Source organism: Hemitrygon akajei, unplaced genomic scaffold (genome assembly GCF_048418815.1).
Source record: "Hemitrygon akajei unplaced genomic scaffold, sHemAka1.3 Scf000041, whole genome shotgun sequence".
In the NCBI taxonomy this organism is placed as follows: domain Eukaryota; kingdom Metazoa; phylum Chordata; class Chondrichthyes; order Myliobatiformes; family Dasyatidae; genus Hemitrygon; species Hemitrygon akajei.
Genome location: NW_027331927.1, coordinates 621,086 through 642,798, shown reverse-complemented (window position 1 = coordinate 642,798; position 21,713 = coordinate 621,086). Strand labels below are relative to the sequence as shown.

General features: G+C 44.8%; 1 protein-coding gene across 3 annotated transcripts in view; it reads right to left on the bottom strand.

Annotated features, from left to right (window-relative positions):
• Nucleotides 1-19,603, bottom strand: part of LOC140720354 (NACHT, LRR and PYD domains-containing protein 3-like) — a 36,870-nt gene extending 17,267 nt beyond the window's left edge. For 2 of the 3 annotated variants that reach the window (XR_012097169.1, XM_073035217.1), the window contains exons 1-6: nucleotides 19,500-19,603; nucleotides 11,959-12,053; nucleotides 9,574-9,855; nucleotides 7,596-7,762; nucleotides 2,098-2,269; nucleotides 1,932-1,997 (exon numbers count right to left, since the gene is read on the bottom strand). Coding sequence is in view for 2 of the 3 variants with exons in the window: in XM_073035217.1 (XP_072891318.1) it covers nucleotides 1,932-1,997; nucleotides 2,098-2,269; nucleotides 7,596-7,762; nucleotides 9,574-9,855; nucleotides 11,959-11,968 (697 nt within the window). In the remaining variant the exon portion in view is untranslated. Of the gene's footprint in view, nucleotides 1-1,931; nucleotides 1,998-2,097; nucleotides 2,270-2,809; nucleotides 3,093-7,595; nucleotides 7,763-9,573; nucleotides 9,856-11,958; nucleotides 12,054-19,499 lie in introns of those variants that run through there. The other variant, XM_073035218.1, reaches the window with a different exon arrangement.
• Nucleotides 19,604-21,713: the final 2,110 nt, after the last annotated feature.

Sequence of the window (21,713 nt, the reverse complement as noted above, 5' to 3'; positions counted from 1 at the left end):
AACTCGCAGAATACGCCTTATTATATCTAAGAAACGTTATGAAATGTGTTGCTTTTTGGCACAGTAGAGCGCAGGACATAAAAACTAGTATAATTGACAATAAGAAATGAAAGAACTATATACCGCAAAGCAGGATTAGCAAGGTCATGTTCATGGACTGCTCAGAAGGCTAACTTAGAAGAAGAAGCTGCTCCTGAATCAATTTGCATCAATTGCAAATCAGGGAAAGAAAACCCATCAACAACACGGACAATACAATCCGATGGAATCCAACACTCTGCAAGAAGTGTAATTTAAATAACAGATGCATGAATCAATTGATCAGATGGTCAGTTTTTTTACAAGTGCTGCTGAAGGATTAGTGGTGCTGACGTTGCAAGAACCTCTCAGCTCTTCTTCAACAAAGCATCATATCACATTTATGGAGAAAAGAACTGAGACTTTGCTTTACATTACATTTAAAACACTGAACCTCTTCAGGACTCATGCCAAGAGGTTCAGGAACAGTTATTATCCCTCAACAAATAATTCTTCAAACAGAGCGGAAACTAAACTTGCCCCATAGGTTTGTTCCCACATCCTATGAATCCGCTTATATATTTATTATTATGTATTTCTTCTGTATTTGCAGTCTTTTGTATCTTGCAGACTGGTTGTCCAACCTGTTCGATACAGTCCTTCACTGGCCCTATTATGGTTATTGTACTTATTGAGTAGGCCAGGAACAAAATGAATCTCTGGGTCGCATATGGTGACATATAAGTGGTAATAATAAACTTACTTTTTACTTTGATATTATTATATGTGCTGTAAATAAGAGCTCATCTTAACATAGAATGTGACCTTTTAATAGACTTAGAAATGCAGAATTAAAGTTGTCCTTGATACTTTCAGGTTTATGTATCTTCTGCCCAATGAAGAAGTGGAAGTATGTGAGTTGGATTAGGATCAAGCAGCAAGACAATCCCCTGCCCCTTGCGTGAGTTCCTTTGAAATTTACCTTTCAATTCATTGTACTCTTACTCTGAGATAACTAACCTAGATGTCCCGATTTTCAATTTTCTACGTAACTCCATAAAATCTCTCTTCAGGACCTAATCACATTTCCTACTTGTGTCATTTGTGCCAATTTGTTTCAAGACCTCTGGCTGCTTTAGAATGCCATGGATCCATTCTGGGACATCCATGACACTGACACCTGGGAAGCAACATACCATCTGTGTATCTCTATCGTGCCCACAGAACCTCGTCGCTTATCCTCCGACTATGGAATTTCCTATCACCACTGACGTCCAATTCATCTCTTATCTCTTCTAAGCCACAACACCAGACTCAGTCCCAGAAACCCTGTGACTGCAGCTCTCCCCTGGTTAGACATTCTCTTCAACAGTATCTAAGGTGGTATACTTATTATAGAGGGAAACGGCCACAAGTATACTCTGCACTGGTTGTGCATTTCTTTTCCTTCTCCTGACAGTCACCCAGCTCCCTGTCTCTTGCCCCCTCCCTGCAGCTCCTATCTATCACCTCCTCATTCTCCCGTATGAGCAAAAGGTCCTCGAGCTGCTACTCCAGTGCTGTAGCTGGGTGCACCTGCTGCTGTTGTGGTTGTCCAGGAGACTGGAGGTCTCCAAGAACTCGCACATCTCAGCAGAGTACAAAAGACTGCCCCTGGAGGTACTCTCACTCCACACTCCACTCCTATGCCCTATCAGATAAGGAATGAAGAATTAAGAACAAAAATGGAATCTTACCAGATACTTCCCATAGCCCAAGCCTGACGAGCCAAAACTACATCACACTCTGACCCACTCACAGCAATGATGGCCTGAGGAATGATCGCTTCACTTGCCCTTGCATTATTTTGAATGATTAAGAAAGACAGATAACGTATAAAGAAGTGACCCATGACTGGGAATGTCATCACTCACCTATCAGTTGAGTGGGTAATTCAGATGACCCTCGGGCGATGTTAATGTATTCCTCTGGATCAGGGTCTGTTTAATTCAAAGAAAAACGTCCATGAAAACAGAACTAAAATAATTTAAACTGTTTATTTCAATGTGCCTTTGTGTTCAGTGCGTGGTTTTAACATACCTCGTTCCTGTATTTCCCTCAGTATTCTGTCCAACTTCGGTAACTCAGTCCTCCATGCCACAAAGGATTCCCACATCGCCCTCCGGGCCTGGGAGCCTTTGCCCATCACCAAACTGAGGAAGAGTCTGGAACTCTCTGCCCGGTTTCCCTTCTCTGTCAGCTCAGTGACTTTCTATAAAAGGAAAACAATGAATTTATTGTGGAGCAGATAGAAAGTCAGAAAGAGTTTTTACATGATCCTGTAAGCTCCTGTTGCTTTAATAAGAATTGAATAAATTTAAGAATTTATGTCTGACATGTTAGATGTTTCTTCTGGCACAACAACTGCTGAAATAAAACCTACACCACATATTTAGCCATAGGTTTGAGGATTAGTGCAGCAAAGACTTCTATGAATGTTATTTTTCATCCAAAGAAAAAATTTCCAGGGACGTTCCTGATAGGGTCTGCATTAACACAATTATGCGGAAACAACGCAGAGTAAACCAGCATGTAACAACAAAAGCAAAAGAGAGGGGGGACTGAGGCGGCAAAAAAAATGGATTTTGTGACCGAATCTCAGACACATTGGGAGAAAATTGAATTCTCAGAAGCTGAAATGCAGGTAATCAGAACAGCCACATTCAGATTAAAAGGCATTCAGCATGGCCTGGAACAGATAAGGGTGGGAATCATATCTGAAAATGCATGTTAAATAACTGCCATTACAAACCCACTGTTGACTCTTCATCCCTATTTGTCCATTGAGGAGTAACAGTTTATAACTGCTGATGAAGATAAATCACGCAGCCATGAGCGGGGATCTCCAGGATGAATTCCCGGTGCTGATGAAGGAACGGTGAGATTTCCCAAAGTCAGGGTGAGCTGAGACTTGAAGTGGATGCGCCAGGTGGCAGTGAGCAACATTTCCACTGCCTAGCTATGGTTTGATGGATTTGCAGGTTTGGGAGATGCAATCAGTGCTGCTGAACTTCTGCACAAACTGCAGGCAGTTCCTGACGGAGCAAAAGGATACATAATATTCATTAACTTGATGCCAGAACCATCCACCCTGTGTGATGCTCAGTTTCAGCTGTTGCAGGGGTAACATGCCGAGGCAAATGCCGGCGGCACCATCGCACTCCTAACTCACATCTTCACAGTAATGAAAGGATTCCCTTAAACGAGAGACATGCAGCCCCTGTCCTGCCCTTACAGTCATGTTTTGTGTGGCATCCATGACATGAATCGAATGAATTGACTTTACTACTTACATTCTTAATATACTAGAGGAGTAAAAATCTTTGCGTTACGTATCCATCTAAATGTGCAATGTGTAGCTTGAAGTAATTGATAATAAGTAGCAACACACACCAAATGCTGGTGGAACGCAGCAGGACAGGCGGCATCTATAGTTAGAAGCTCTGTCGATGTTTCGGGTCGAGACTCTTAGTCCTGCCGAAGGGTCTGGACCCGAACGTTGACTGTACTTCTCCCTATAGATGCTGCCCGGCCTGCTGTGTTCCAGCAGCATTTTGTGTGTGTTGCTTGAATTTCCAGCATCTGCAGATTTTCTGGTGTTTGTTGTCATAATAAGTAGTATGTACAACAGTCAATACAACATAGAAATACAGTTGTGTCAGCATGAAAAAATGCAAGATTGCACTTAATCAGGATATCAGGAGGGCCAAAATAAGGCACTAGGTTCCTTGAGCAGACAAGGTGATTCCAAATATCAAGGGATTCCTCATACATGTTAAGAGCAAAAGGATTGCAGGGGTCAAAATTGGTCCTTTGGAATACCAGAATGGTAATTCATGCATGGAACCAAAGGAGATGGGGGAGATTTTAAATGCATTCTTTGCATTTATATATACTCAGGAGACGGACAAAGTATTTTGAAGTGAGGCCAAACTGCATCAACTTCATAAGATCTATACACATTATAGATAAGGTGTCTGCTATTTTGAGGTGAATCCTGAAGGCCTGACTAGGTGTTGCTTGTGGGAGGCAAGTGTACACATTGCCACGGCCTGGGCAGAGATAATAAAATCATCCTTAGAGATAGCAGAAGAAGCAAAGGATTAGAGGATAATCAAAGTTGGAGGGAGGAGAAAATGGTGGCGCGACACAGCGCGCGTGGTCTCTCCAGTGAACGATATCTGTTATTTGTTAAGTAGGTTACCGTGCACAATTCTGATTTGATGGAGATAGATGTGAGAGCGCGGAGGAACATCTGGAGAAACTTCTGAAATGCCCGCTTCGCTGCCACTGCTACTGGGCGGTTAGGAATCTCCGGAGGAGAAGGCCTCCGAGACCTCGGCTTTGCTTGTTTCGGCGGCCGGGATGAGATCGGAGGCCCTCGGCAGAGGATGGCACTTGGGAGGCTGTATCAGAGGGGCTGGTCGGAGGCTCGATGTTTTCGGACAGACTCAGAGTCTGCTGGGGTCGGGTGCTTCCAATGCATCAGTTGTTGGTGCCTGGAGGTTTATAGCAGGGAGAGTTTCTCCCTTTCTGCTGCCTGATATCGGGACTATTGGAATCGATCGGGACTTGAGACTTTTTTTTAACCGTGCCCATGGTCTGCTTTTATCAAATCATGGTATTGCTTTGCACTGCTGTAGCTATATGTTATAATTATGTGGTTTTGTCAGTGTGAGTCTTTGTTTTGTCTGTTTCTTTTGTGATATCACTCTGGAGGAACATTGTATCATTTCTTAATATATGCATGCATTTCTAAATGACAATAAACGAGGACTGAGTGTCCTCATAACCTAAAAAAGTTGTTCTGCTGTTTCAGAAAGGATCTAAAAATAACCCAGGGAATTATAGGTTGATGAGCCTGACACCAGTCGTGGGAAATTTACTGGAAGGTATTCCAAGGGATGGAATATATTGGTACTTAGATAGACGTGGAGTGATTGGGAATAGTCAGCATGGCTTCATGTGTGGCAGGTCATGTCTAACGGATAGAAACATGGTAAACATACAGCACAATACAGGCCCTTCGGCCCGCAAAGCTGTGCCGAACACGTTCCTACCTTAGAACTACCTAGGCTTTACCTATAACACTCTATTTTTCTAAGCTCCATGTAGCCATCCAGGAGTTTCTTAAGAGACCCTATCACTTCTGCCTCCCCCAAAGCCACTGGCAGCCCATCCCACACACTCACCACTCTCTGTGGAAAAAAAAACTTACCCCTGACATCTCTGTACCTACTTCCAAGCACCTTAAAACTATGCCCTTTCGTGCTAGCTGTTTCAGCCCTGGGGAAAAGCCTTTGACTACCCACACGATCAAAGCTTCTCATTATCTTGTACATCCCTATCAGGTCACCTCTCATCCTCTATTACTCTAAGAGAAACGGCCGAGTTCACTCAACCTATCTTCTTAAGACATGCTCCCCAATCCAGGCAGTGTCCTTGTAAACCTTCTCTGCACCCTTTCTATGGATTCCACGTCCCTCGCATAGTGAGGCGAACAGAATTGAGCACAGTACTCCAAGTGGGGTCTGACCAGGGTCCTATATAGCTGCAGCATTAACTCTCAGCTCTTAAAATCAATTTGAAGGTCAAGCACTGTATGCCTTCACAGAGGCACAGATCGGACCTCAAGATCCCTCTGATCCGTCACACTGCCAGGAGTCTTATCCTTAAAGCTATATTTTGCCATCATTATTGACCTACCAAAATGAACCAGCTCACACTTATCTGGGTTGAACTCCATCTGCCACTTTTCAGCCCAGTTTTGCATCCTATCAGTGTCCTGTGTAACCTCTGACAGCCCTGCACACTATTCACAAAACTCCCAACCTTTGTGTCATCAGCAAACCTACTAACCCATCCCTCCACTTCCTATTCCAGGTCATTTATAAAAAATCACGAAGTGTAGGGTTCTTAGAAAAAAAAACACATAGATTTTTTCAAGCAAGTTACCCAGAAAGTTGCTGAAGGCAAGACATGGATGTTGTCTACATGAACTTTAGCAATGCACATGACAAGGTCCCACATAGGAGGTCGGTCAAGGAAGTTCAGTCACTCAGCATTCAAGATGTGTTAATAAAATGATAAGATTTTGGCTTCATGGGGGAAGCCAGAGAGTGGTAGCAGATATTTGCCTCTCTGACCGGAGACCTGTGACGAGTGGAGTGCCGCAGTGATTGGTACTGGGTCTGTTATTGTTTGCAGACAATATCAATGATCTGTGTAATAATGCAGTTAACTGGTTCTGCAGATTTTGCGGAGGACACAAAGACTGGTACTACAGTGGACACCGAGGAACACTAGAGCTTTCAGTGGCATCTGGACCAGCCGGAAACATGGGCTGAGTAATGGCAGATGGAATTTAATGCAGTCAATTGTGGTGTTGCACTTTGTGAGGACCAGCCAGGGTAAGTCTTGCACACTGAATGGCCAGGCACTGAAGAACGTGGTAGAAGAAAGGGATCTGGAAATAGAGGGACATAAATCATTGAAACAGGCGGCACAAGTAGATAGTTCGTAAATCATCTTTTGGAACTCTGGCCTTCATAAATCAAAATATTGATTACAGAGTTGGGATGCCATATTGAGGTTGTATAAGACGCCGGTGAGGCCTAATTTGGAGGACTGTGTGCAGTTTAGGTCATCTATCTGCAGGAAAGATGCAAATAAGATTGAAGGTGCATAGGGAAAGTTGACCGAGATATTACTGGGACTGGAGGGCATGAATTATAAGGAAATACTAAATGAATTCGCTCATAATACTTTGCAGCATAGAGGACTGAGGGGAGATTTGATAGATGTTTACAGATACGTTAAACGCAAGCAGGCTTTCACCACTAACGTTCGGTTAGACTACGACTAGAGGTCATGGGTTAAAACAAAATGTTCAAGGGGAACACAAGGAGGTACCTTTTCACTCAGATGGTCGTGAAAGTGTGGAACAAGCGGTCAATGAAAGTGGAGCAAGCCAGGTGGATCTCGACGTTTAAGGGAAGTTTCGATATGGATATGGATGGTAGTGGTATGGAGGGCTGTGGTCTGTTTGGAGGTTGCTGGGAGTAGGCAGTTTAAATGGTTCGGCATGATATAGCTGGTGCAGTACTTCTCTATGACTCTTTGAATGGTCAGCCACCCATTTGTATGGGAACTCAGATGGACAGCAGAGCAGGTGTGATTGGCAGCTTTCCCTCCCTCCTTCCCTCACTGACTGCAGTGAAGCCAGTGGGTCAACTGAATTTGACTGACAGCCCTGATGAGATGAGGATTGAATTGTAGTCTGAATGCCTTTCCAACAGTCCAGATATACAGCTACTGTTCTTATACCCCACTGATAAATACCGGTGCGAGAGGAAAATGTGACACTGAAACTGTAGTTCCCAATGCTCCACAACTTACCAGGTTTTACAGCTGAGGCCAGATCTTCTGCAGACAATTCAGGGATCTCGTTGGCCATGTAGAAATGTTAGAACATGTCGGAGATTAATTTTGATCACTTTTCCCTCTGATACCAGTGACGATACATTAAATAGACTCACCCCATGTTCCTGTGCAGTGAAATGCCCCTCCTGTCTCAACATCCAACTGAGTCTTTCAACACCTTCTTCTATCGCTTGTTTCAGTCTGTCCCTGTAGAATTTTGTCAGTTGGTATAGTCGATATTCAGCCCCCTCTGCCAGGATGTCAGAGATTGTAGACTCTGAGTCTGCGAATATAAAAAGGAGGAAGTGGGCACCAACCCAAATATGCCTCTTCTCCACCGCTTTTACAGCACTCACATCACGTCTCGAAACTCCTGCCTTCAGCTACAAACACAGATTTTCTCCCAAACTCCAACACTAGCCTTAAAGCCAACCCAACAACGCTCTGGGAGTTACTTTACCAGAAGGACCACATTTGCAAGAAATCAACCCCTCCACGCCACCCCCTCATTCGGTTCAATTTAGGATGGGCAATACATGATGGGGATGCCAATGCTATTCACTTCCCAGAGATACTCTATCCATCCAGGTGTCCCTTAATTCACATACCGGAAATGCACTCTTCATTTGTACAGCTCCATATTTTCTAATACACATTTCCAGTAGTGGGGTAACAGGTACACCACTACATCACATATACCAGTCCCACACATTTCCCCTCCCCTCTGACCTACCCTCCAATAAGACCTCACACTTACCCTCCCGATTGGAAGACAACAAATGTCATATCACTTTTTGAAAAAGGATGTAGCAAAAGACGGGGGGACAGGTGGATGTCGTATACTTGTATTTCCAGAAGGCGTTCGATAAGTTGCCGCACAAGAGACTTAAGAATAAGATACGGATGCATGGAGTTGGAGGAAGTGTATTGGCATGGATAGTGGATTGGTTAACCAACAGAAGGCAGAGAGTTGATATAAATGGGTGTTTTTCCAGTTGGCAGTCTGTGGTGAGTGGGTTGCTGCAGGGGTCGGTGCTGGGCCCACAGATGTTTACCATTCACATTGATGTTTTGAAAGAGTGGACTGAGTGTAGCGTAGCAAAATTTGCTGATGACACAAAACTGAGTAGAAAAGCAAATTGTACAGAGGATGTGGAGAGTCTGCAGAGGGATATAGATAGGTTAAGAGAGTAGGTCAATGTCTGGCAGATGGAATATAACAATGCTGAATGCAATATCATCCACTTTGGAAGGAATAATAGAAGAGCAGATATTATTTAAATAGTGAAAGATTACAGCATGCTGTTGTGCAAAAGGACTTGGGAGTGCTTGTTCATGAATCGCAAAAAGTTGGCTTGCAGGTACAACAGGTTATTGAGAAAGCAAACAGAACGTTGGTCTTCATTCCTAGAGGGATTGAATTCAAGAGCAGGGAGCTCATGCTACAACTATACAGGGTACTGGTGAGGCCGCACCTGGAGCACTGCGTGCAGTTCTGCTCTCTATACTTGAGGAAGGATATACTGGCTTTGGAGGCAGTGCAGAGGAGGTTCTCCAGATTGATTCCAGAAATGAAGGGGTTAATCTATGAGGAGAGATTGAGTTGCCTGGGACTATATTCTGGAATTCAGAAGAATGAGAGGGGATCTTATAGGAACATACAAAAATTTGAAAGGGATAGATAAGACAGAAGTAGGAAAGTTGTTTCCATTTGTCGGTGAGCCTAGAACTAGCGGACATTGCCTTAAGATTCAGGGGAGAAGATTTAGGAAAGAGATGAGGAGAAACTTTTTTCCCAAAGAGTGGTGAATCTGTGGAATTCTCTGCCCAGTGAAGCAGTTGAGGCTTCCTCACTAAATATATTTAAGATAGAGTTAGATAGATTTTTACATAGTAAGGGAATTAAGTGTTCAGGGGAAAACGCTGGTTGATGGAGCTGAGTTTACAGACAGATCAGCCATGATCTAATAGAATGTCGGGGCAGGCTCGATGGGCTGGATGGCCTTACCCCGCTCCTATTTCTTATGCTCTTATGTTTTTATGTTCTCCTCCCTGCCGCATTCTGCGAACACATCACCCTCATATTTCACTCACCCGCTCCTTGTTGGGGATTTGACAATTCCGTCTTTAATGAGCTTCCAAGATCACAGACAGTGACCCCACTTGTGCTGGTTCCAGAGTACGGATCAGTGTCCCTGATACCTCTGTGTCTGGGCTGATTTTGTTCGGCTTTCTCTGCGGCTGGACTGCATCCGCCTGGGACACCGCTCTCAATCCGACGCTGCTTTGGTACCTTGCTTCCCGTGTCCTGATTATCTTCCATCGATGCATTGCCTGGGAAGAATCTCTTGACTGCTGTCCAGAACCATTTCCCACCTGAAATAAATGATGAATTGCAGGTTATACTGGAGTGATTTAGAGCTGAGCAGAACAAGGATTCACAATGGGTGGGTACAACTGAGCCGAAACTCTGGCTGACCAGATTTGGATTGGGACCGAGCTGGTGAACGTGAACTGCACGTCCTACTAGTTACTGATTCTGATAAGCCGGTGACAGGACACATGCACTCCCAGAAAAAGAACAGGATAGACACAGTAATACTGATCACTAACTTGGTGCTGATGACCAGGGAATCTAAAGGGAACAGCGTCAGGTGATACCGGGTAATATTACTGAGTGTATTTTCCACAAGCAGAAAAATCCCTGGGTTACACGCTGTCCAATCGCCTGTGTCACACACAGATGAGCCACTGGATTACAGACTGTCCTATCCGTTTGATCACACATACTTCATTCACTGTGCAACAAACTGTCCACACCACTGGGTGAAAAACAACTATTTGCTATGCATCTCCTGCTCTCTTTAACTTTACAAAATGAACCTATTCTTTGGTGCACTTTTCACGTACATCTCAGACCCCTTGTAAATTTACATAACCCCCTTCACTGTCCGTTCTACCACCAATATTGCTGACACCTGCAAACTTCCAAACAATATTAACAACTTTACCTACCTGATCTTTAAAATAAGGAGCAAACAATAGACCTTGTGCCCATCCACACTACAGGTCATAAGCCTCCAAACTGAATAGCCCACCAATTATTAACCTTTGTATTCCTTCCTCCTAGCCAGTTTTGTATCCAGGTGGCTGGCTTGCCCGCAAGAAAATAACCTCAGTATTTTTTGTGGTGTCTATATGTACATTGATAATAAATTCAATTAACTTTGAACCCTAAAGTTTCCAGGTATACAATGTGTGGAGTCAACAGAATGTTTGCTGTTATTAGCTGCAGCGCAGAATATAGGTGCAGGGAGATCTTGTGACAAGGTTATAAACTATTGGTTGGATCAGTTGGAATAGCGTGTGCGGATCTTGTAATAATACCTGAGGAAGGATGTATTAGCACCCGAGAGATTGCAAATTGAACATTTCAATGACAAGAGATTGGATTGGATGAGCACATTTTCTGATTCAGAGTCTCAGCTCAGACTTAGATTATTCATTTCCCTCCATAGTTGCTGCCTGACCTGCTGAGTTCTTCCATCATTGTGTGTGTGTGTGTGTGTGTGTGTGTGTGTGTGTGTGTGTGTGTGTGTGTGTGTGTGTGTGTGTGTGTGTGTGTGTTACCCGCTCTAGATCCCATCTTGAAATGCAGTGGGATTCATTTTATTCCTACACACCGATAACATTATATTGACCCGATTCCTTATTTGATTCTATGTTTGTCTCCAGCTGTTTTATTTTTCCTGTGGCATTTCAGCATTCAACGTCTTAAAAACTTTTTTTTTGAGAAACCAAATTCACCATTTGTCAACAGCGCAGACATTCATTGGGGTAGTAAAACACTGAAACAAACCACAAGTATATCTACATATCTACAGTGTCGTCTCCTGATCCTTTGCCATTCCCAACGCTGGCAATGTTCTCGGCTCGGCTACAAAAAATACATTTCGTAAACTCCCCTCATCTCCTTTCCGCAGCAGCCAAGAAAACCGGGGGGGGGGGGGGGGTTTGATAGCTGCCTGTCCAAAGCATGAAATGCTGTGTTATCACACAATTTCTGAAATTGCGGAAAAGTTCCTATCAGCTGGCACTGAGTTTTATTAATGAAAGTTGGAGATGTCTCACACATCAGTACCTCTCTGGAGGCAAAACAGACCCTGACTCTTGACTTTTATATAACCTAAAAGCCTACTGTTGCATTCCTGTGTTTCACTCACCACCACCTAATTCAGGACGTCCTGCTCCTTTTACACAACTGAAGCTTTGCATGGCGAGCGGAGTGATTTCACCATTACCGGTGACAGGTCCCTGAGCTGCAACTGTTACGTTGATCAATTACTCAAGGCCGCAATACCAGTAGGATCAATGGCCCTGCAGGATGATACTTTTCTGTGCCCTGTTAACATCTGTGCAAGTTTCTTCATCTTAACTAACAGGACATAAGGTTAATTATAAAGATCTGAGTGAACATACCTGTAGCCATTCTGATTCTGACTGAAGATTGCTAATAGTCATCGACTTGTTTACACTTTGTTTCCAGTGCAGGGAAGCTCCACCTGTTGGTGATTCTGTGAATTACACAACAAGCAGATGGTGAGTCAGAGAGAGTATGACTAAAAATATGGCAATAGGTCTATCCCCTGTATCAGAGCAGCAGTTGGCTTAGAGGGCCAACCCTTCCCCGTTCCAGTGATATCTGACGCTTCCTATTGATAGAGTCACAGATCAACAGAGCACTGATACAAACCCTTCAGCCCAATGAGACAATGCCAACCACAGTGACCACCGAGATGGCCCCAGTTTCCTATGATGGGTCCATTTTTTCTCTTGGCTTCCTCACTCCATCCACACATCCCAACTACTTCTGTAATTAGACAATTGTGCCTGCCTCATATACTTCCCCTGGCAGTTCCCTCTACATAATCACTAACCTCTGCATGAAACCGTAGTGGGTTTTGCAATCTATTTACCACTCCTGCCCACTTAGATCACCTATAAGCTCCGATAATCTTCACGGTGAGCACCGTCTACTAACTTTGTGTCATCCGCGAACTTACTGGCCAAGCCTTGTGCACTCGCATTCAAATCATTCTCTGAAGAGAATGATGCAAAAACACCAGACATTAAATTCACTGGGTCTCTTATTTGTTAGAGTGTTGAATGAGTAACAGGACATTCCTGATCCACCATTCTCTATGATCACAGCTGGACTGTGATCTCAGTGGCACATCCCTGCGACTGTCTGCAACACTTCACTCCCTTGTCTGTAGAGAATCTGTGTCTGCAGAATTAAACACATTGAAAAAAAAACTCTCCTTCTCTTTCCCTTTGAGGACGAGAATTCCAAACGCACGGAATTTCCACCTCATAACAATAACCTCATGTATCTTCGCCAGTTTCAGCTATCCCTACAGCAGCAAACTTGTTCTCCACATTCCTGCCCGGACTCCACTTATTATTCAATGTATCCAGTAAGGGCTCAATTCATTTATAATATATATATTTATAAAATCTCCTCTCCATCTAAATAATAGTGACTACATTCAACTCCCGTGATTTTTTAATAACCATATAACAATTACAGCACAGAAACAGGCCATCTCGGCCCTTCTAGTCCGTGCCGAACGCTTCCTCTCAATTAGTCCCATTGACCTGCACACAGCCCGTAACCCTCCATTCCTTTCCTGTCCATATACCTATCCAATTTTAGTTTAAATGACAATACCGAACCTGCCTCTACCACTTCTACTGGAAGCTCGTTCCACACAGCTACCACTCCCTGAGTAAAGAAGTTCCCCCTCGTGTTACCCCTAAACTTTTGCCCCTTAACTCACAACTCATGTCCTCTTGTTTGAATTTCCCCTACTCTCAATGGAAAAAGCCTATCCACGTCAACTCTATCCATCCTCCTCATAATTTTAAATACCTCTATCGTCCCCCCTCAACCTTCTACGCTCCAAAGTATAAAGACCTAACTTGTTCAACCTTTCTCTGTAACTTAGGTGCTGAAACCCAGGTAACATTCTAGTAAATCTCCTTTCAATACTAGCGAATACAGTCAAATGCCCCCATTCATCCAGTACCCGAGGGTAAAATCATTCTACCTGTATTTCTACTAAGTCAATGAAAAGAAGCTGAGGTTGATAAATGTGGTGGCGCGGTATCGTAGTGGCCAGCATTGAAGCGGACGGTAGTCAGTGGTCAGCATTGAAGCGGACGGTAGTCAGTGGTCAGCATTGAAGCGGACGGTAGTGCAGTGGTCGGCATTGAAGCGGACGGTAGTGCAGTGGTCAGCATTGAAGTGGACGGTAGTCAGTGGTCAGCATTGAAGCGGACGGTAGCGCAGTGATCAGCATTGAAGCGGACGGTAGTCAGTGGTCGGCATTGAAGCGGACGGTAGTCAGTGGTCGGCACTGAAGCGGACGGTAGCGCAGTGGTCAGCATTGAACCGGACGGTAACGCAGTGGTCAGCACGGAAGCGGACGGTAGTCAGTGGTCGGCACGGAAGTGGACGGTAGTGCAGTGGTCAGCATTGAATCGGACGGTAGTCAGTGGTCAGCATTGAAGTGGACGGTAGTCAGTGGTCAGCATTGACGCGGACGGTAGTCAGTGGTCAGCATTGAAGCGGATGGTAGTCAGTGGTCAGCATTGACGCGGATGGTAGTCAGTGGTCAGCATTGAAGTGGACGGTAGTCAGTGGTCAGCATTGAAGTGGATGGGGAACAGCAGCAGAAGCCCCCGGACATGCACTCAGTGGCCACATTATTAGGTACAGGGGTACACACTAAAGTGGCCAATGAGTATAGAATTGGCTTTTTTTTTGTCTTTGGCCAGTGAGAATAACCACAATATTTTTTAATATAAATATCACTGTCTGATCTACCTTGTCTTTACTAAAAAAATGTGCAGTGAATAATGAAGCACACAGACCCTAAAGCCGCGCGATTTTAAAGTCAATATTGATATGGTTGCAATGCTATGGTTGCCGTGACAGGTGGGCTTATTGAAACACCAAACCCTGTTCTCACCTGGTGCCGGACTCCTGACTCTGTTCTCAGCGAATCCGAGCATCTGAATTTTATTGGCCCTAACAGTAAGTGAACACACCCTGAGCAATGTTCAGTTGATAACACGCTCATAATCCTGAACTTGTCTATTCTGCATGTAACGGCACACCTTGTTCCACAATGCTTGTGTTAAACCACACAGAGACTCATTTTGCTCAAATGTCTTCCTAACATGTGGATCAGGCCAGAATTACTACTTCAGTACACCTTTGCAATGGTTACCTTTCTCTCTAAAATTTGTTCTGCTCCAGAGTGGAATCATACCCCGCATCCAGGTTCAGTTTATCTGTCCAGTCTGATTCATTGTTCACCTTAGAATCAGTTTATCGCCAGACTATAAACCGCAGCACCAGCTAAGGGCAAAGGTCGCTGTGGGTTTATGGCACATAGATAGTAGAAGGAAGGGTGCTGTTAAATCTTTTGCATTTAACACTGCACACTTCCTTTCTCCAGATTTAACTGTGCAGCAGCTGCCTGGAGATGCTGTCACCTCAAGTTCAGCTTTTTTAGAAAGTCATTTCCAACAGTCGTCTGCCGTTGGATCATAAGAGAAATGGGCCAGTTGGGGAACAGCTGTGTTGAGATTACCATCTCCCAGGGATAACAACCGGTCAAAGTCGACAGCAGGAGAAATGTGCCCTTCTCCTTCAGTTTATTGCTCAATTACTGGAAACAAGTTACCATGGCAGAGCAGCAATCATGAAATTACTTTGAATTTGCCTTACATCGCCTTTATTTTACAGATACTTCAACTGGTTCTCATCAGTCAGTGATGGGAAATGGCTGTAATTTAAATTCACTTTGTCTCCTTTTTGTCTGAGCCTGATGCTGCAATATTGGATTAGTAGCAGGACATTCGGCCGCTCGATCCTGTTCCATCATTCTATATGCTGAACTGTCAGCTGAGCTGCCAGACTCTGCGTCCGCCTGCAAGAACATTTCCTGTCAAGGATCTGTGCTCAGCGGAATTAATCACATTGGCAAAAAACTGTTTCATCTCCCCCTGCAGTAGCAATCATATTCTCCACACTCCTGTCAAGATCCCGCTTGATGTTGTGTTCCAAGCAAGCGCTCAACTCGTTTATCCAATTATTATCAAATACAGCCAAGTCTCCATGTTTACCTAATACCACAAATACAGGCATTTTCTCCATTCATCCACTAATAACACATCAGTTAGAGTCAACTCTAATTCTTCCAATTCAGCGAAAACAAACGAAAACTCAGAGATACTTCCTGACAAAGGAATTCATACAAACCAGCTATCAATGTACTAACTCTTCTTTGAACTACAGCATTCATTCTGAAAAAAGAAATAAAACATCATGGCATGCGGTGACCCCCATCAGGTCTGAGAAACAGGCAATGAAATGAACACATCAACTCCTTATATCAGCAATATGGATAGAATCCACCTCCACTTCCTTTGCACTGTATTCGGAACTGTACAGACAGTGCGGTGTGGCCAATAGTACCGGGTTCCCAATGGAACTGCTCAGAAAGTTGCTTCAGATATCTGAAGGAAATAGTTAATCCCTTCAAGAGTGAATTTGCCACAATTCCACTATTCAATAGTTGAACAATTTCTTCCCATTGACCTTCCACAGCCATGTATCTCTTTTACCAATCAAATTCCCATCTCTTCCCTGTAAAGAGGTTCTAAAGAGAAGGTACTTGTCTTTAGAAGGTTCGCATTTATGTATCTCATCTGGGCCAGGTGTACTACATCTCAGGGTTCTGCAAGTGTTAGCTGTAGAGATTGTGGTGGCATTATAACTGACCCTTCAAGAAAAGAACACCAACTGCTCAATATTTTAAAGTAATTATATTTTCTAACTGTTCGCTGTTCAACACTTTGCCGAAAATGGTTGGTTCTCAGCAGAGGCTTGCAGAATGATATACGCGAAGGTAAGTAAATCATTGCAGCTTGCAACAATCGGATGAAACAATAGCATGTTGCTGTACTTCATGGTAATTCCACATTTCTGAAACCAGGACAGCTCGAAGCATTTCAGGCATCTTATAAAGAGACAAATTGTCAATGCATTTTGAGATGATTGTGACATAACACAGCCAAGCAAAGAAACATCAAAACTGACCAAAAGCTGCTTCAGAAGATGCAAGATCTTGAAATGAGCAAGCACTGAAGGAGTTGGAGTGGCTTTTAAGAGCTGGGCTGCTGACAGCACATTAGCAGTTCTGGGGTGATTGCAACTGGGTCTGACAGAGGTATAACTGGTACTTCTGGGCACATTGAGTCTCACTCCAACTATTTCGTACCTTCCCTTGTACAGACATATGCTGTCTAAAGGACCAGTGTTTGAGTAAATGAGACTCACCAAACTTTCTCCTGACTGAATCACTGGAATCTCCGAGTCAGAGGGGTTCTCTACAGTTGATGCTCTCAGTCCTCTGGTCGGTTCACTTGTTGCTGTTCCCTCATCTTCAGTTGTGGTTCTATTTTAGTTATGTGCTTTTCTTCCAATTAATAGCTCACCGCAGGTTTAACATTAACCAGAGAGTTGATGAAGCAGGTTAAAAATACAAAGAAGAACAGAACATTTCTGCACGATGTCCCTAAAAACTAAACTCACTGAAATTTCAATGTTGAAGGCAAATATCTCTGTGAATAAATCTGTAATTGTCCCTCGCACTTCACCAAACTTCATATAGGATATGAAGGAATCATCGTTCAGTCATGGTAAGATATAAGATATCGGAGCAGAATTATGTGCTTTGGTCTATCGAGTTTGCTCCACCATTCAACCATGACTGATTTTTCCCCCAATGCCATATCCCTGCCCTCGTCCTGTAACTGATGGTACTTAGCAATAAGAAATTAATCTCTGCATAAATATACTCAATGACAGCCTCCACCGCCATCTGTGCCAACGAATTCCACAGATTAACCGTCTATTATCTTAAGATATTTTTCTCATCTCAGTTTTAAAGTGAAGCATCTTTATTCTGAGCCTCTACTGTCAGACCCCAGACTCTACGTCTAATGGAAAAATCCTCTCCATGTCCACTGTCTCCAAGTTTTTCATCAGCATTTGTTGGGTTTAAGATACGACCAGCATTCTGAACTCCACTTGCAAACTCCTTGTGAACATTGTTAGCAACACGATGCTGCACAAATTCCCAGGAATAAGAGGCAAATTGGTATCAGAATAAATTAGTGGGGGGGAAAAAAACTGTGGTTTCTTTACTGTTCTGCTAACTAGCATGAAACAAGCGCCCGTGCACAGGTCAATTTCCAGGAGACTAAAATCATTCCAGGGTGAATGTAATTTTTTTAAAAAGCATGGGAATTACCGAGCAGTTAAGGGACAGTTGTGGGGAGAGGGATAAAGTGCCTATCTAAACATGTGCCTATCTAAAAGTCCCTTAAAAGTCTCCAATGCATCTGCCGCTACCACTACCGCAAGCAGCGCATTCCAGGAACTTAACACACTCTGCATAAAAGACCTTGCTTCTCACATCTCAATGAAAATTATCCCCTCTCACTTTAAACTCAAGGCCTCTGGTGTTAGATATTTCAACCTTCTGGGGAAAAATATTGTTTATCTACTCTATCTATGCTTCTTGCAATCTTATAAGCATCCATCCAGTCTTGCCCCAGCCTGCGCCGCTCTGGAGAAAACAACACAAGTTTGTCCAGCCTCTCGTTATAGCTCATGCCCTCTAATCCAGGCAGTATCCTGGTAAACCTCTTCCGTGCTCTCTGCAAAGCCATCGAACCCTTTCCAGAATGAGGCAACCAGAACTGCATGACATATTCCAGATGTTGACAAAATGCAGTTTTATGAAGCTCCTGATTTTTTGAACTCAATGCCTCGACTACTAAAGGCAACCATGCTATTTGCCTTCTTGACTATCTGACCAAACTGTGAAGCCACTTTCAGGGAGTGATGAAGATGGACTCCAAGATCCCTCTGTTCATCCATACTGTTAAGGGTCTCTTTACATTTGACCTGCATAGGTGCCAATACGATCATCACCTCTCAAATTTGATGAGTTTTCCCAGTTCCTGTTGAATTTATTGCCAAGTGTACAAGTACGGGAAGGTACAGGTACAGAGAAACACTGACTTGTGGCAGCATCACAGGCAAGTACAGTCAGATATCACACGGAACAGAAATTCTACGATTCTGTGTGATTAACAATATAGAAATATATTTATGTCATTAACATAGAAACATAGAAAATCTACAGCACAATACAGGCCCTTCGGCCCACAAAATTGTGCTGAAAACGTCCCTACCTTAGAAATTACTAGGCTTACCTACAGCCCTCTATTTTTCTAAGCTCCATGTACCTATCCAAAAGTCGCTTAAAAGACCCTATTGTATCCGCCTCCACCCCCGTTGCCGGCAACCCATTCCACACACTCACCACTCTCTGAGTGAAAAACTTACCCCTAACATCTCCTCTGTACTTACTCCCCAGCACCTTAAACCCGTGTCCTCTTGTGGCAACCATTTCAGCCATTCTCTGTCAGTAACAAAATAGAAACATGTTTTACGTCACCCTGCTAATAGGACCAGAACAACAGGGGCCGAGCGGCGGCTCATCTCAGACGGTTCTGTGTGAATGTCTCACAACCCGGACCGACCCCGGCAGTTTCTGTGAAGGAAGCGAGGCGAGGCCGCCAGTTCGGGAAACTTCATCCCCTCCCCCTTCAGGTTTCACCGATCACCTTGTGTTTCTCTCTCCCTCCCCACCCCCACCTTTTATTCTCCAGTCCTGCCGAAGGGTTTCGGCCGCTAATGTCGACTGTATTCTTCCCCTAGATGCTGCCCGGTCTGCTGAGTTCCTCCAGCATTTTGTGTGCGTTGCTCGCATTTCCAGCATCTGCAGATTTTCTCTTGTTTGAGTTCGGGAAAGGTAAAGGGACTCACTGCCCAACATCAGACCTCTCCGCTCCGGACCGGCTTCAATACTCACCGAATGTTGGTGTTGTCCCGCACAGAATAATCCGTCTCCGGCTCCCCACCGCAGGGGGCAAGGACCCCCTCCTGATCCCATCCCACCGCCAACATGCCTGAACGAAGAACGAAGAAACACTGCCCATGCAGGACTGAGCATGCGCGATGTCGTCAGCGAGTCATCAGGACGGTGGGCGGGGCCTCAGAAATAAACTTGCAGATGGTGCGGATCCGCGGCAAAACGGGTCACGTGACGGGTGGAGAGCCTCTCACCTGACCCGGTGACTCCGCTCCTCACACTTCACACGCCGCGTTTCCCACATTCCTTCATTACTTCCCGTATTATTGCAGCAACAGTTTTAATTTTTCCCTCCATATCTCCCTGACCCTTTCCCTCCACTCTCAGGACACAGAGTTCTCAGAGTTATAGTTCGATTCTCATCCCGGTCCGACACACACAGGAAATGTGCAGGTTTCACTGTCAATACAGTCAATGTTTATAAACACTAATTTCTATTCACGTTCCTCCGGAGCCTGACTGGACAGGAAAACTGAGACATCAAATGAGAAACAGAAGGAGGTGGCCATTCAGCCCCTCAAACCATCAACAAGATGGTGGATGCTCTCCCATCTCAGCCACATGTTTCTGCCCAATCCTCATTTACTCGATCCCTTCGGTCTCCACACATCTGCTGTCCTCTGTTTTATATGAGGAGGATCACTGAGTCTTCACTGCCCTCTATGGTGGGGACTTACAGACATTCACCACCCTCGAAGTGGAGGCATTTCCCCTCATCTCAATCCCGGACAGTCCACCCCCTTTTCCGAGACTGGGATCCCTGGTTCAACCGGTAATGATGTTGTTCATTTCAATGTGTTCACCTCTCAGTCCTCGATTCTCTAAATGAAAGGGTTATCACATTTGATCTTTCTTCATATGATGACCCCACCACTCCAGGGATCAGCCTGGTGAATCTTCATTGCACTCTCTGTAACAAATACTCTCTAACCTCGTTGTTAATCCTCTATGGAATTAATTTCCATCTTCTGCAGCCCCGGGTTGCCCCAACCACTCACCTCCCACCCCTGTCACTGTTTCCACCTTCCCACCTCCCCCTCACCTGGATCCACCTCTCGATCCCCAGCTCTTGCCCTATCTCCACCCCTCACCTCTTTTCTCTGACTATTTCCCGTCCACTCTCAGTCCAGAGGGAGGGTCTCGGCCCGAAATGTTGACGGTCCATTTCCCTCCACAGATGCTGCCCGACCCACTGAGTTCCTCCGGCAGTTTGTTCTTTGGTCTGTATAACACGTGTCAGTATGGGGAGCGGGATTTTACACCATATTCCAGGTACAATTTGAACAAACCACAAGTAATTGTCACTTTGCCCCAATGTGGTGAATCCACATTGGGCCCAGACATTTCCACAGATGAGCCCCTCCTGTCCCCACCGGGACAAACATCCTGTCCGCCCCCTCTCACACCATCTTCATCCTTTCAATAAAATCCCTCCTCCCTCTCCGGGGAACCGGCATCAAACCGACGGGCCGAGCGGTCTCCTCCTACCTCTCAGCGATACATCAGACTCAGGCCGCAGGAGACGCTTCACAAACGCCCCAACTTCCCTCGGAGGGAAATGGAAATAAATCAGAAACAGGACATTTACTTTGAGGTTTTCTCCGCTCTGAGGAGGCGGTCGGCGCTTGAACGGGAGACGGACTCAGCGGGGTAACGCCCACTCGGCTTGTCCGCCTCCGCGACTGGTTGTAACCAGTGATTGGCATCGCTTCGCACCAATGGGAATAGCACAGCGCCTGAATCCTCTGTTGACAGCGGTGGGGGAAGGGGCTGGTCACGTGATTATTAGCCCAGCCGTTAAACCGATACAGCTCGAGCACAGCAGCGCGTGGGTGACGTAAGACACCTCGCACATGAGGGCAGATCCCGGTGTGGGGAGCCCATGTGTGACGTCAGGCGCGTGGGGGGAGGAGCTGTGTGACGTCACCTGTGGGAGAGCGTTGGCATTTAAAAGCACCTTAATGGACTTTTCAGTGGGACAACAACATTAATCACGGGTTTCATCACTGAATCCAGTGTTGTGGGATGTAAAGTCCCCTGTTATGTGTCCGGCTGTGCCGTGTTGTTGGTGGAGTGGGCAGCGTGGTGTTTGTCTCGATTCGGGTCACAACACCAGAATTGCCAGCGGGGTCCACACACAGTGTATTAGTCAAC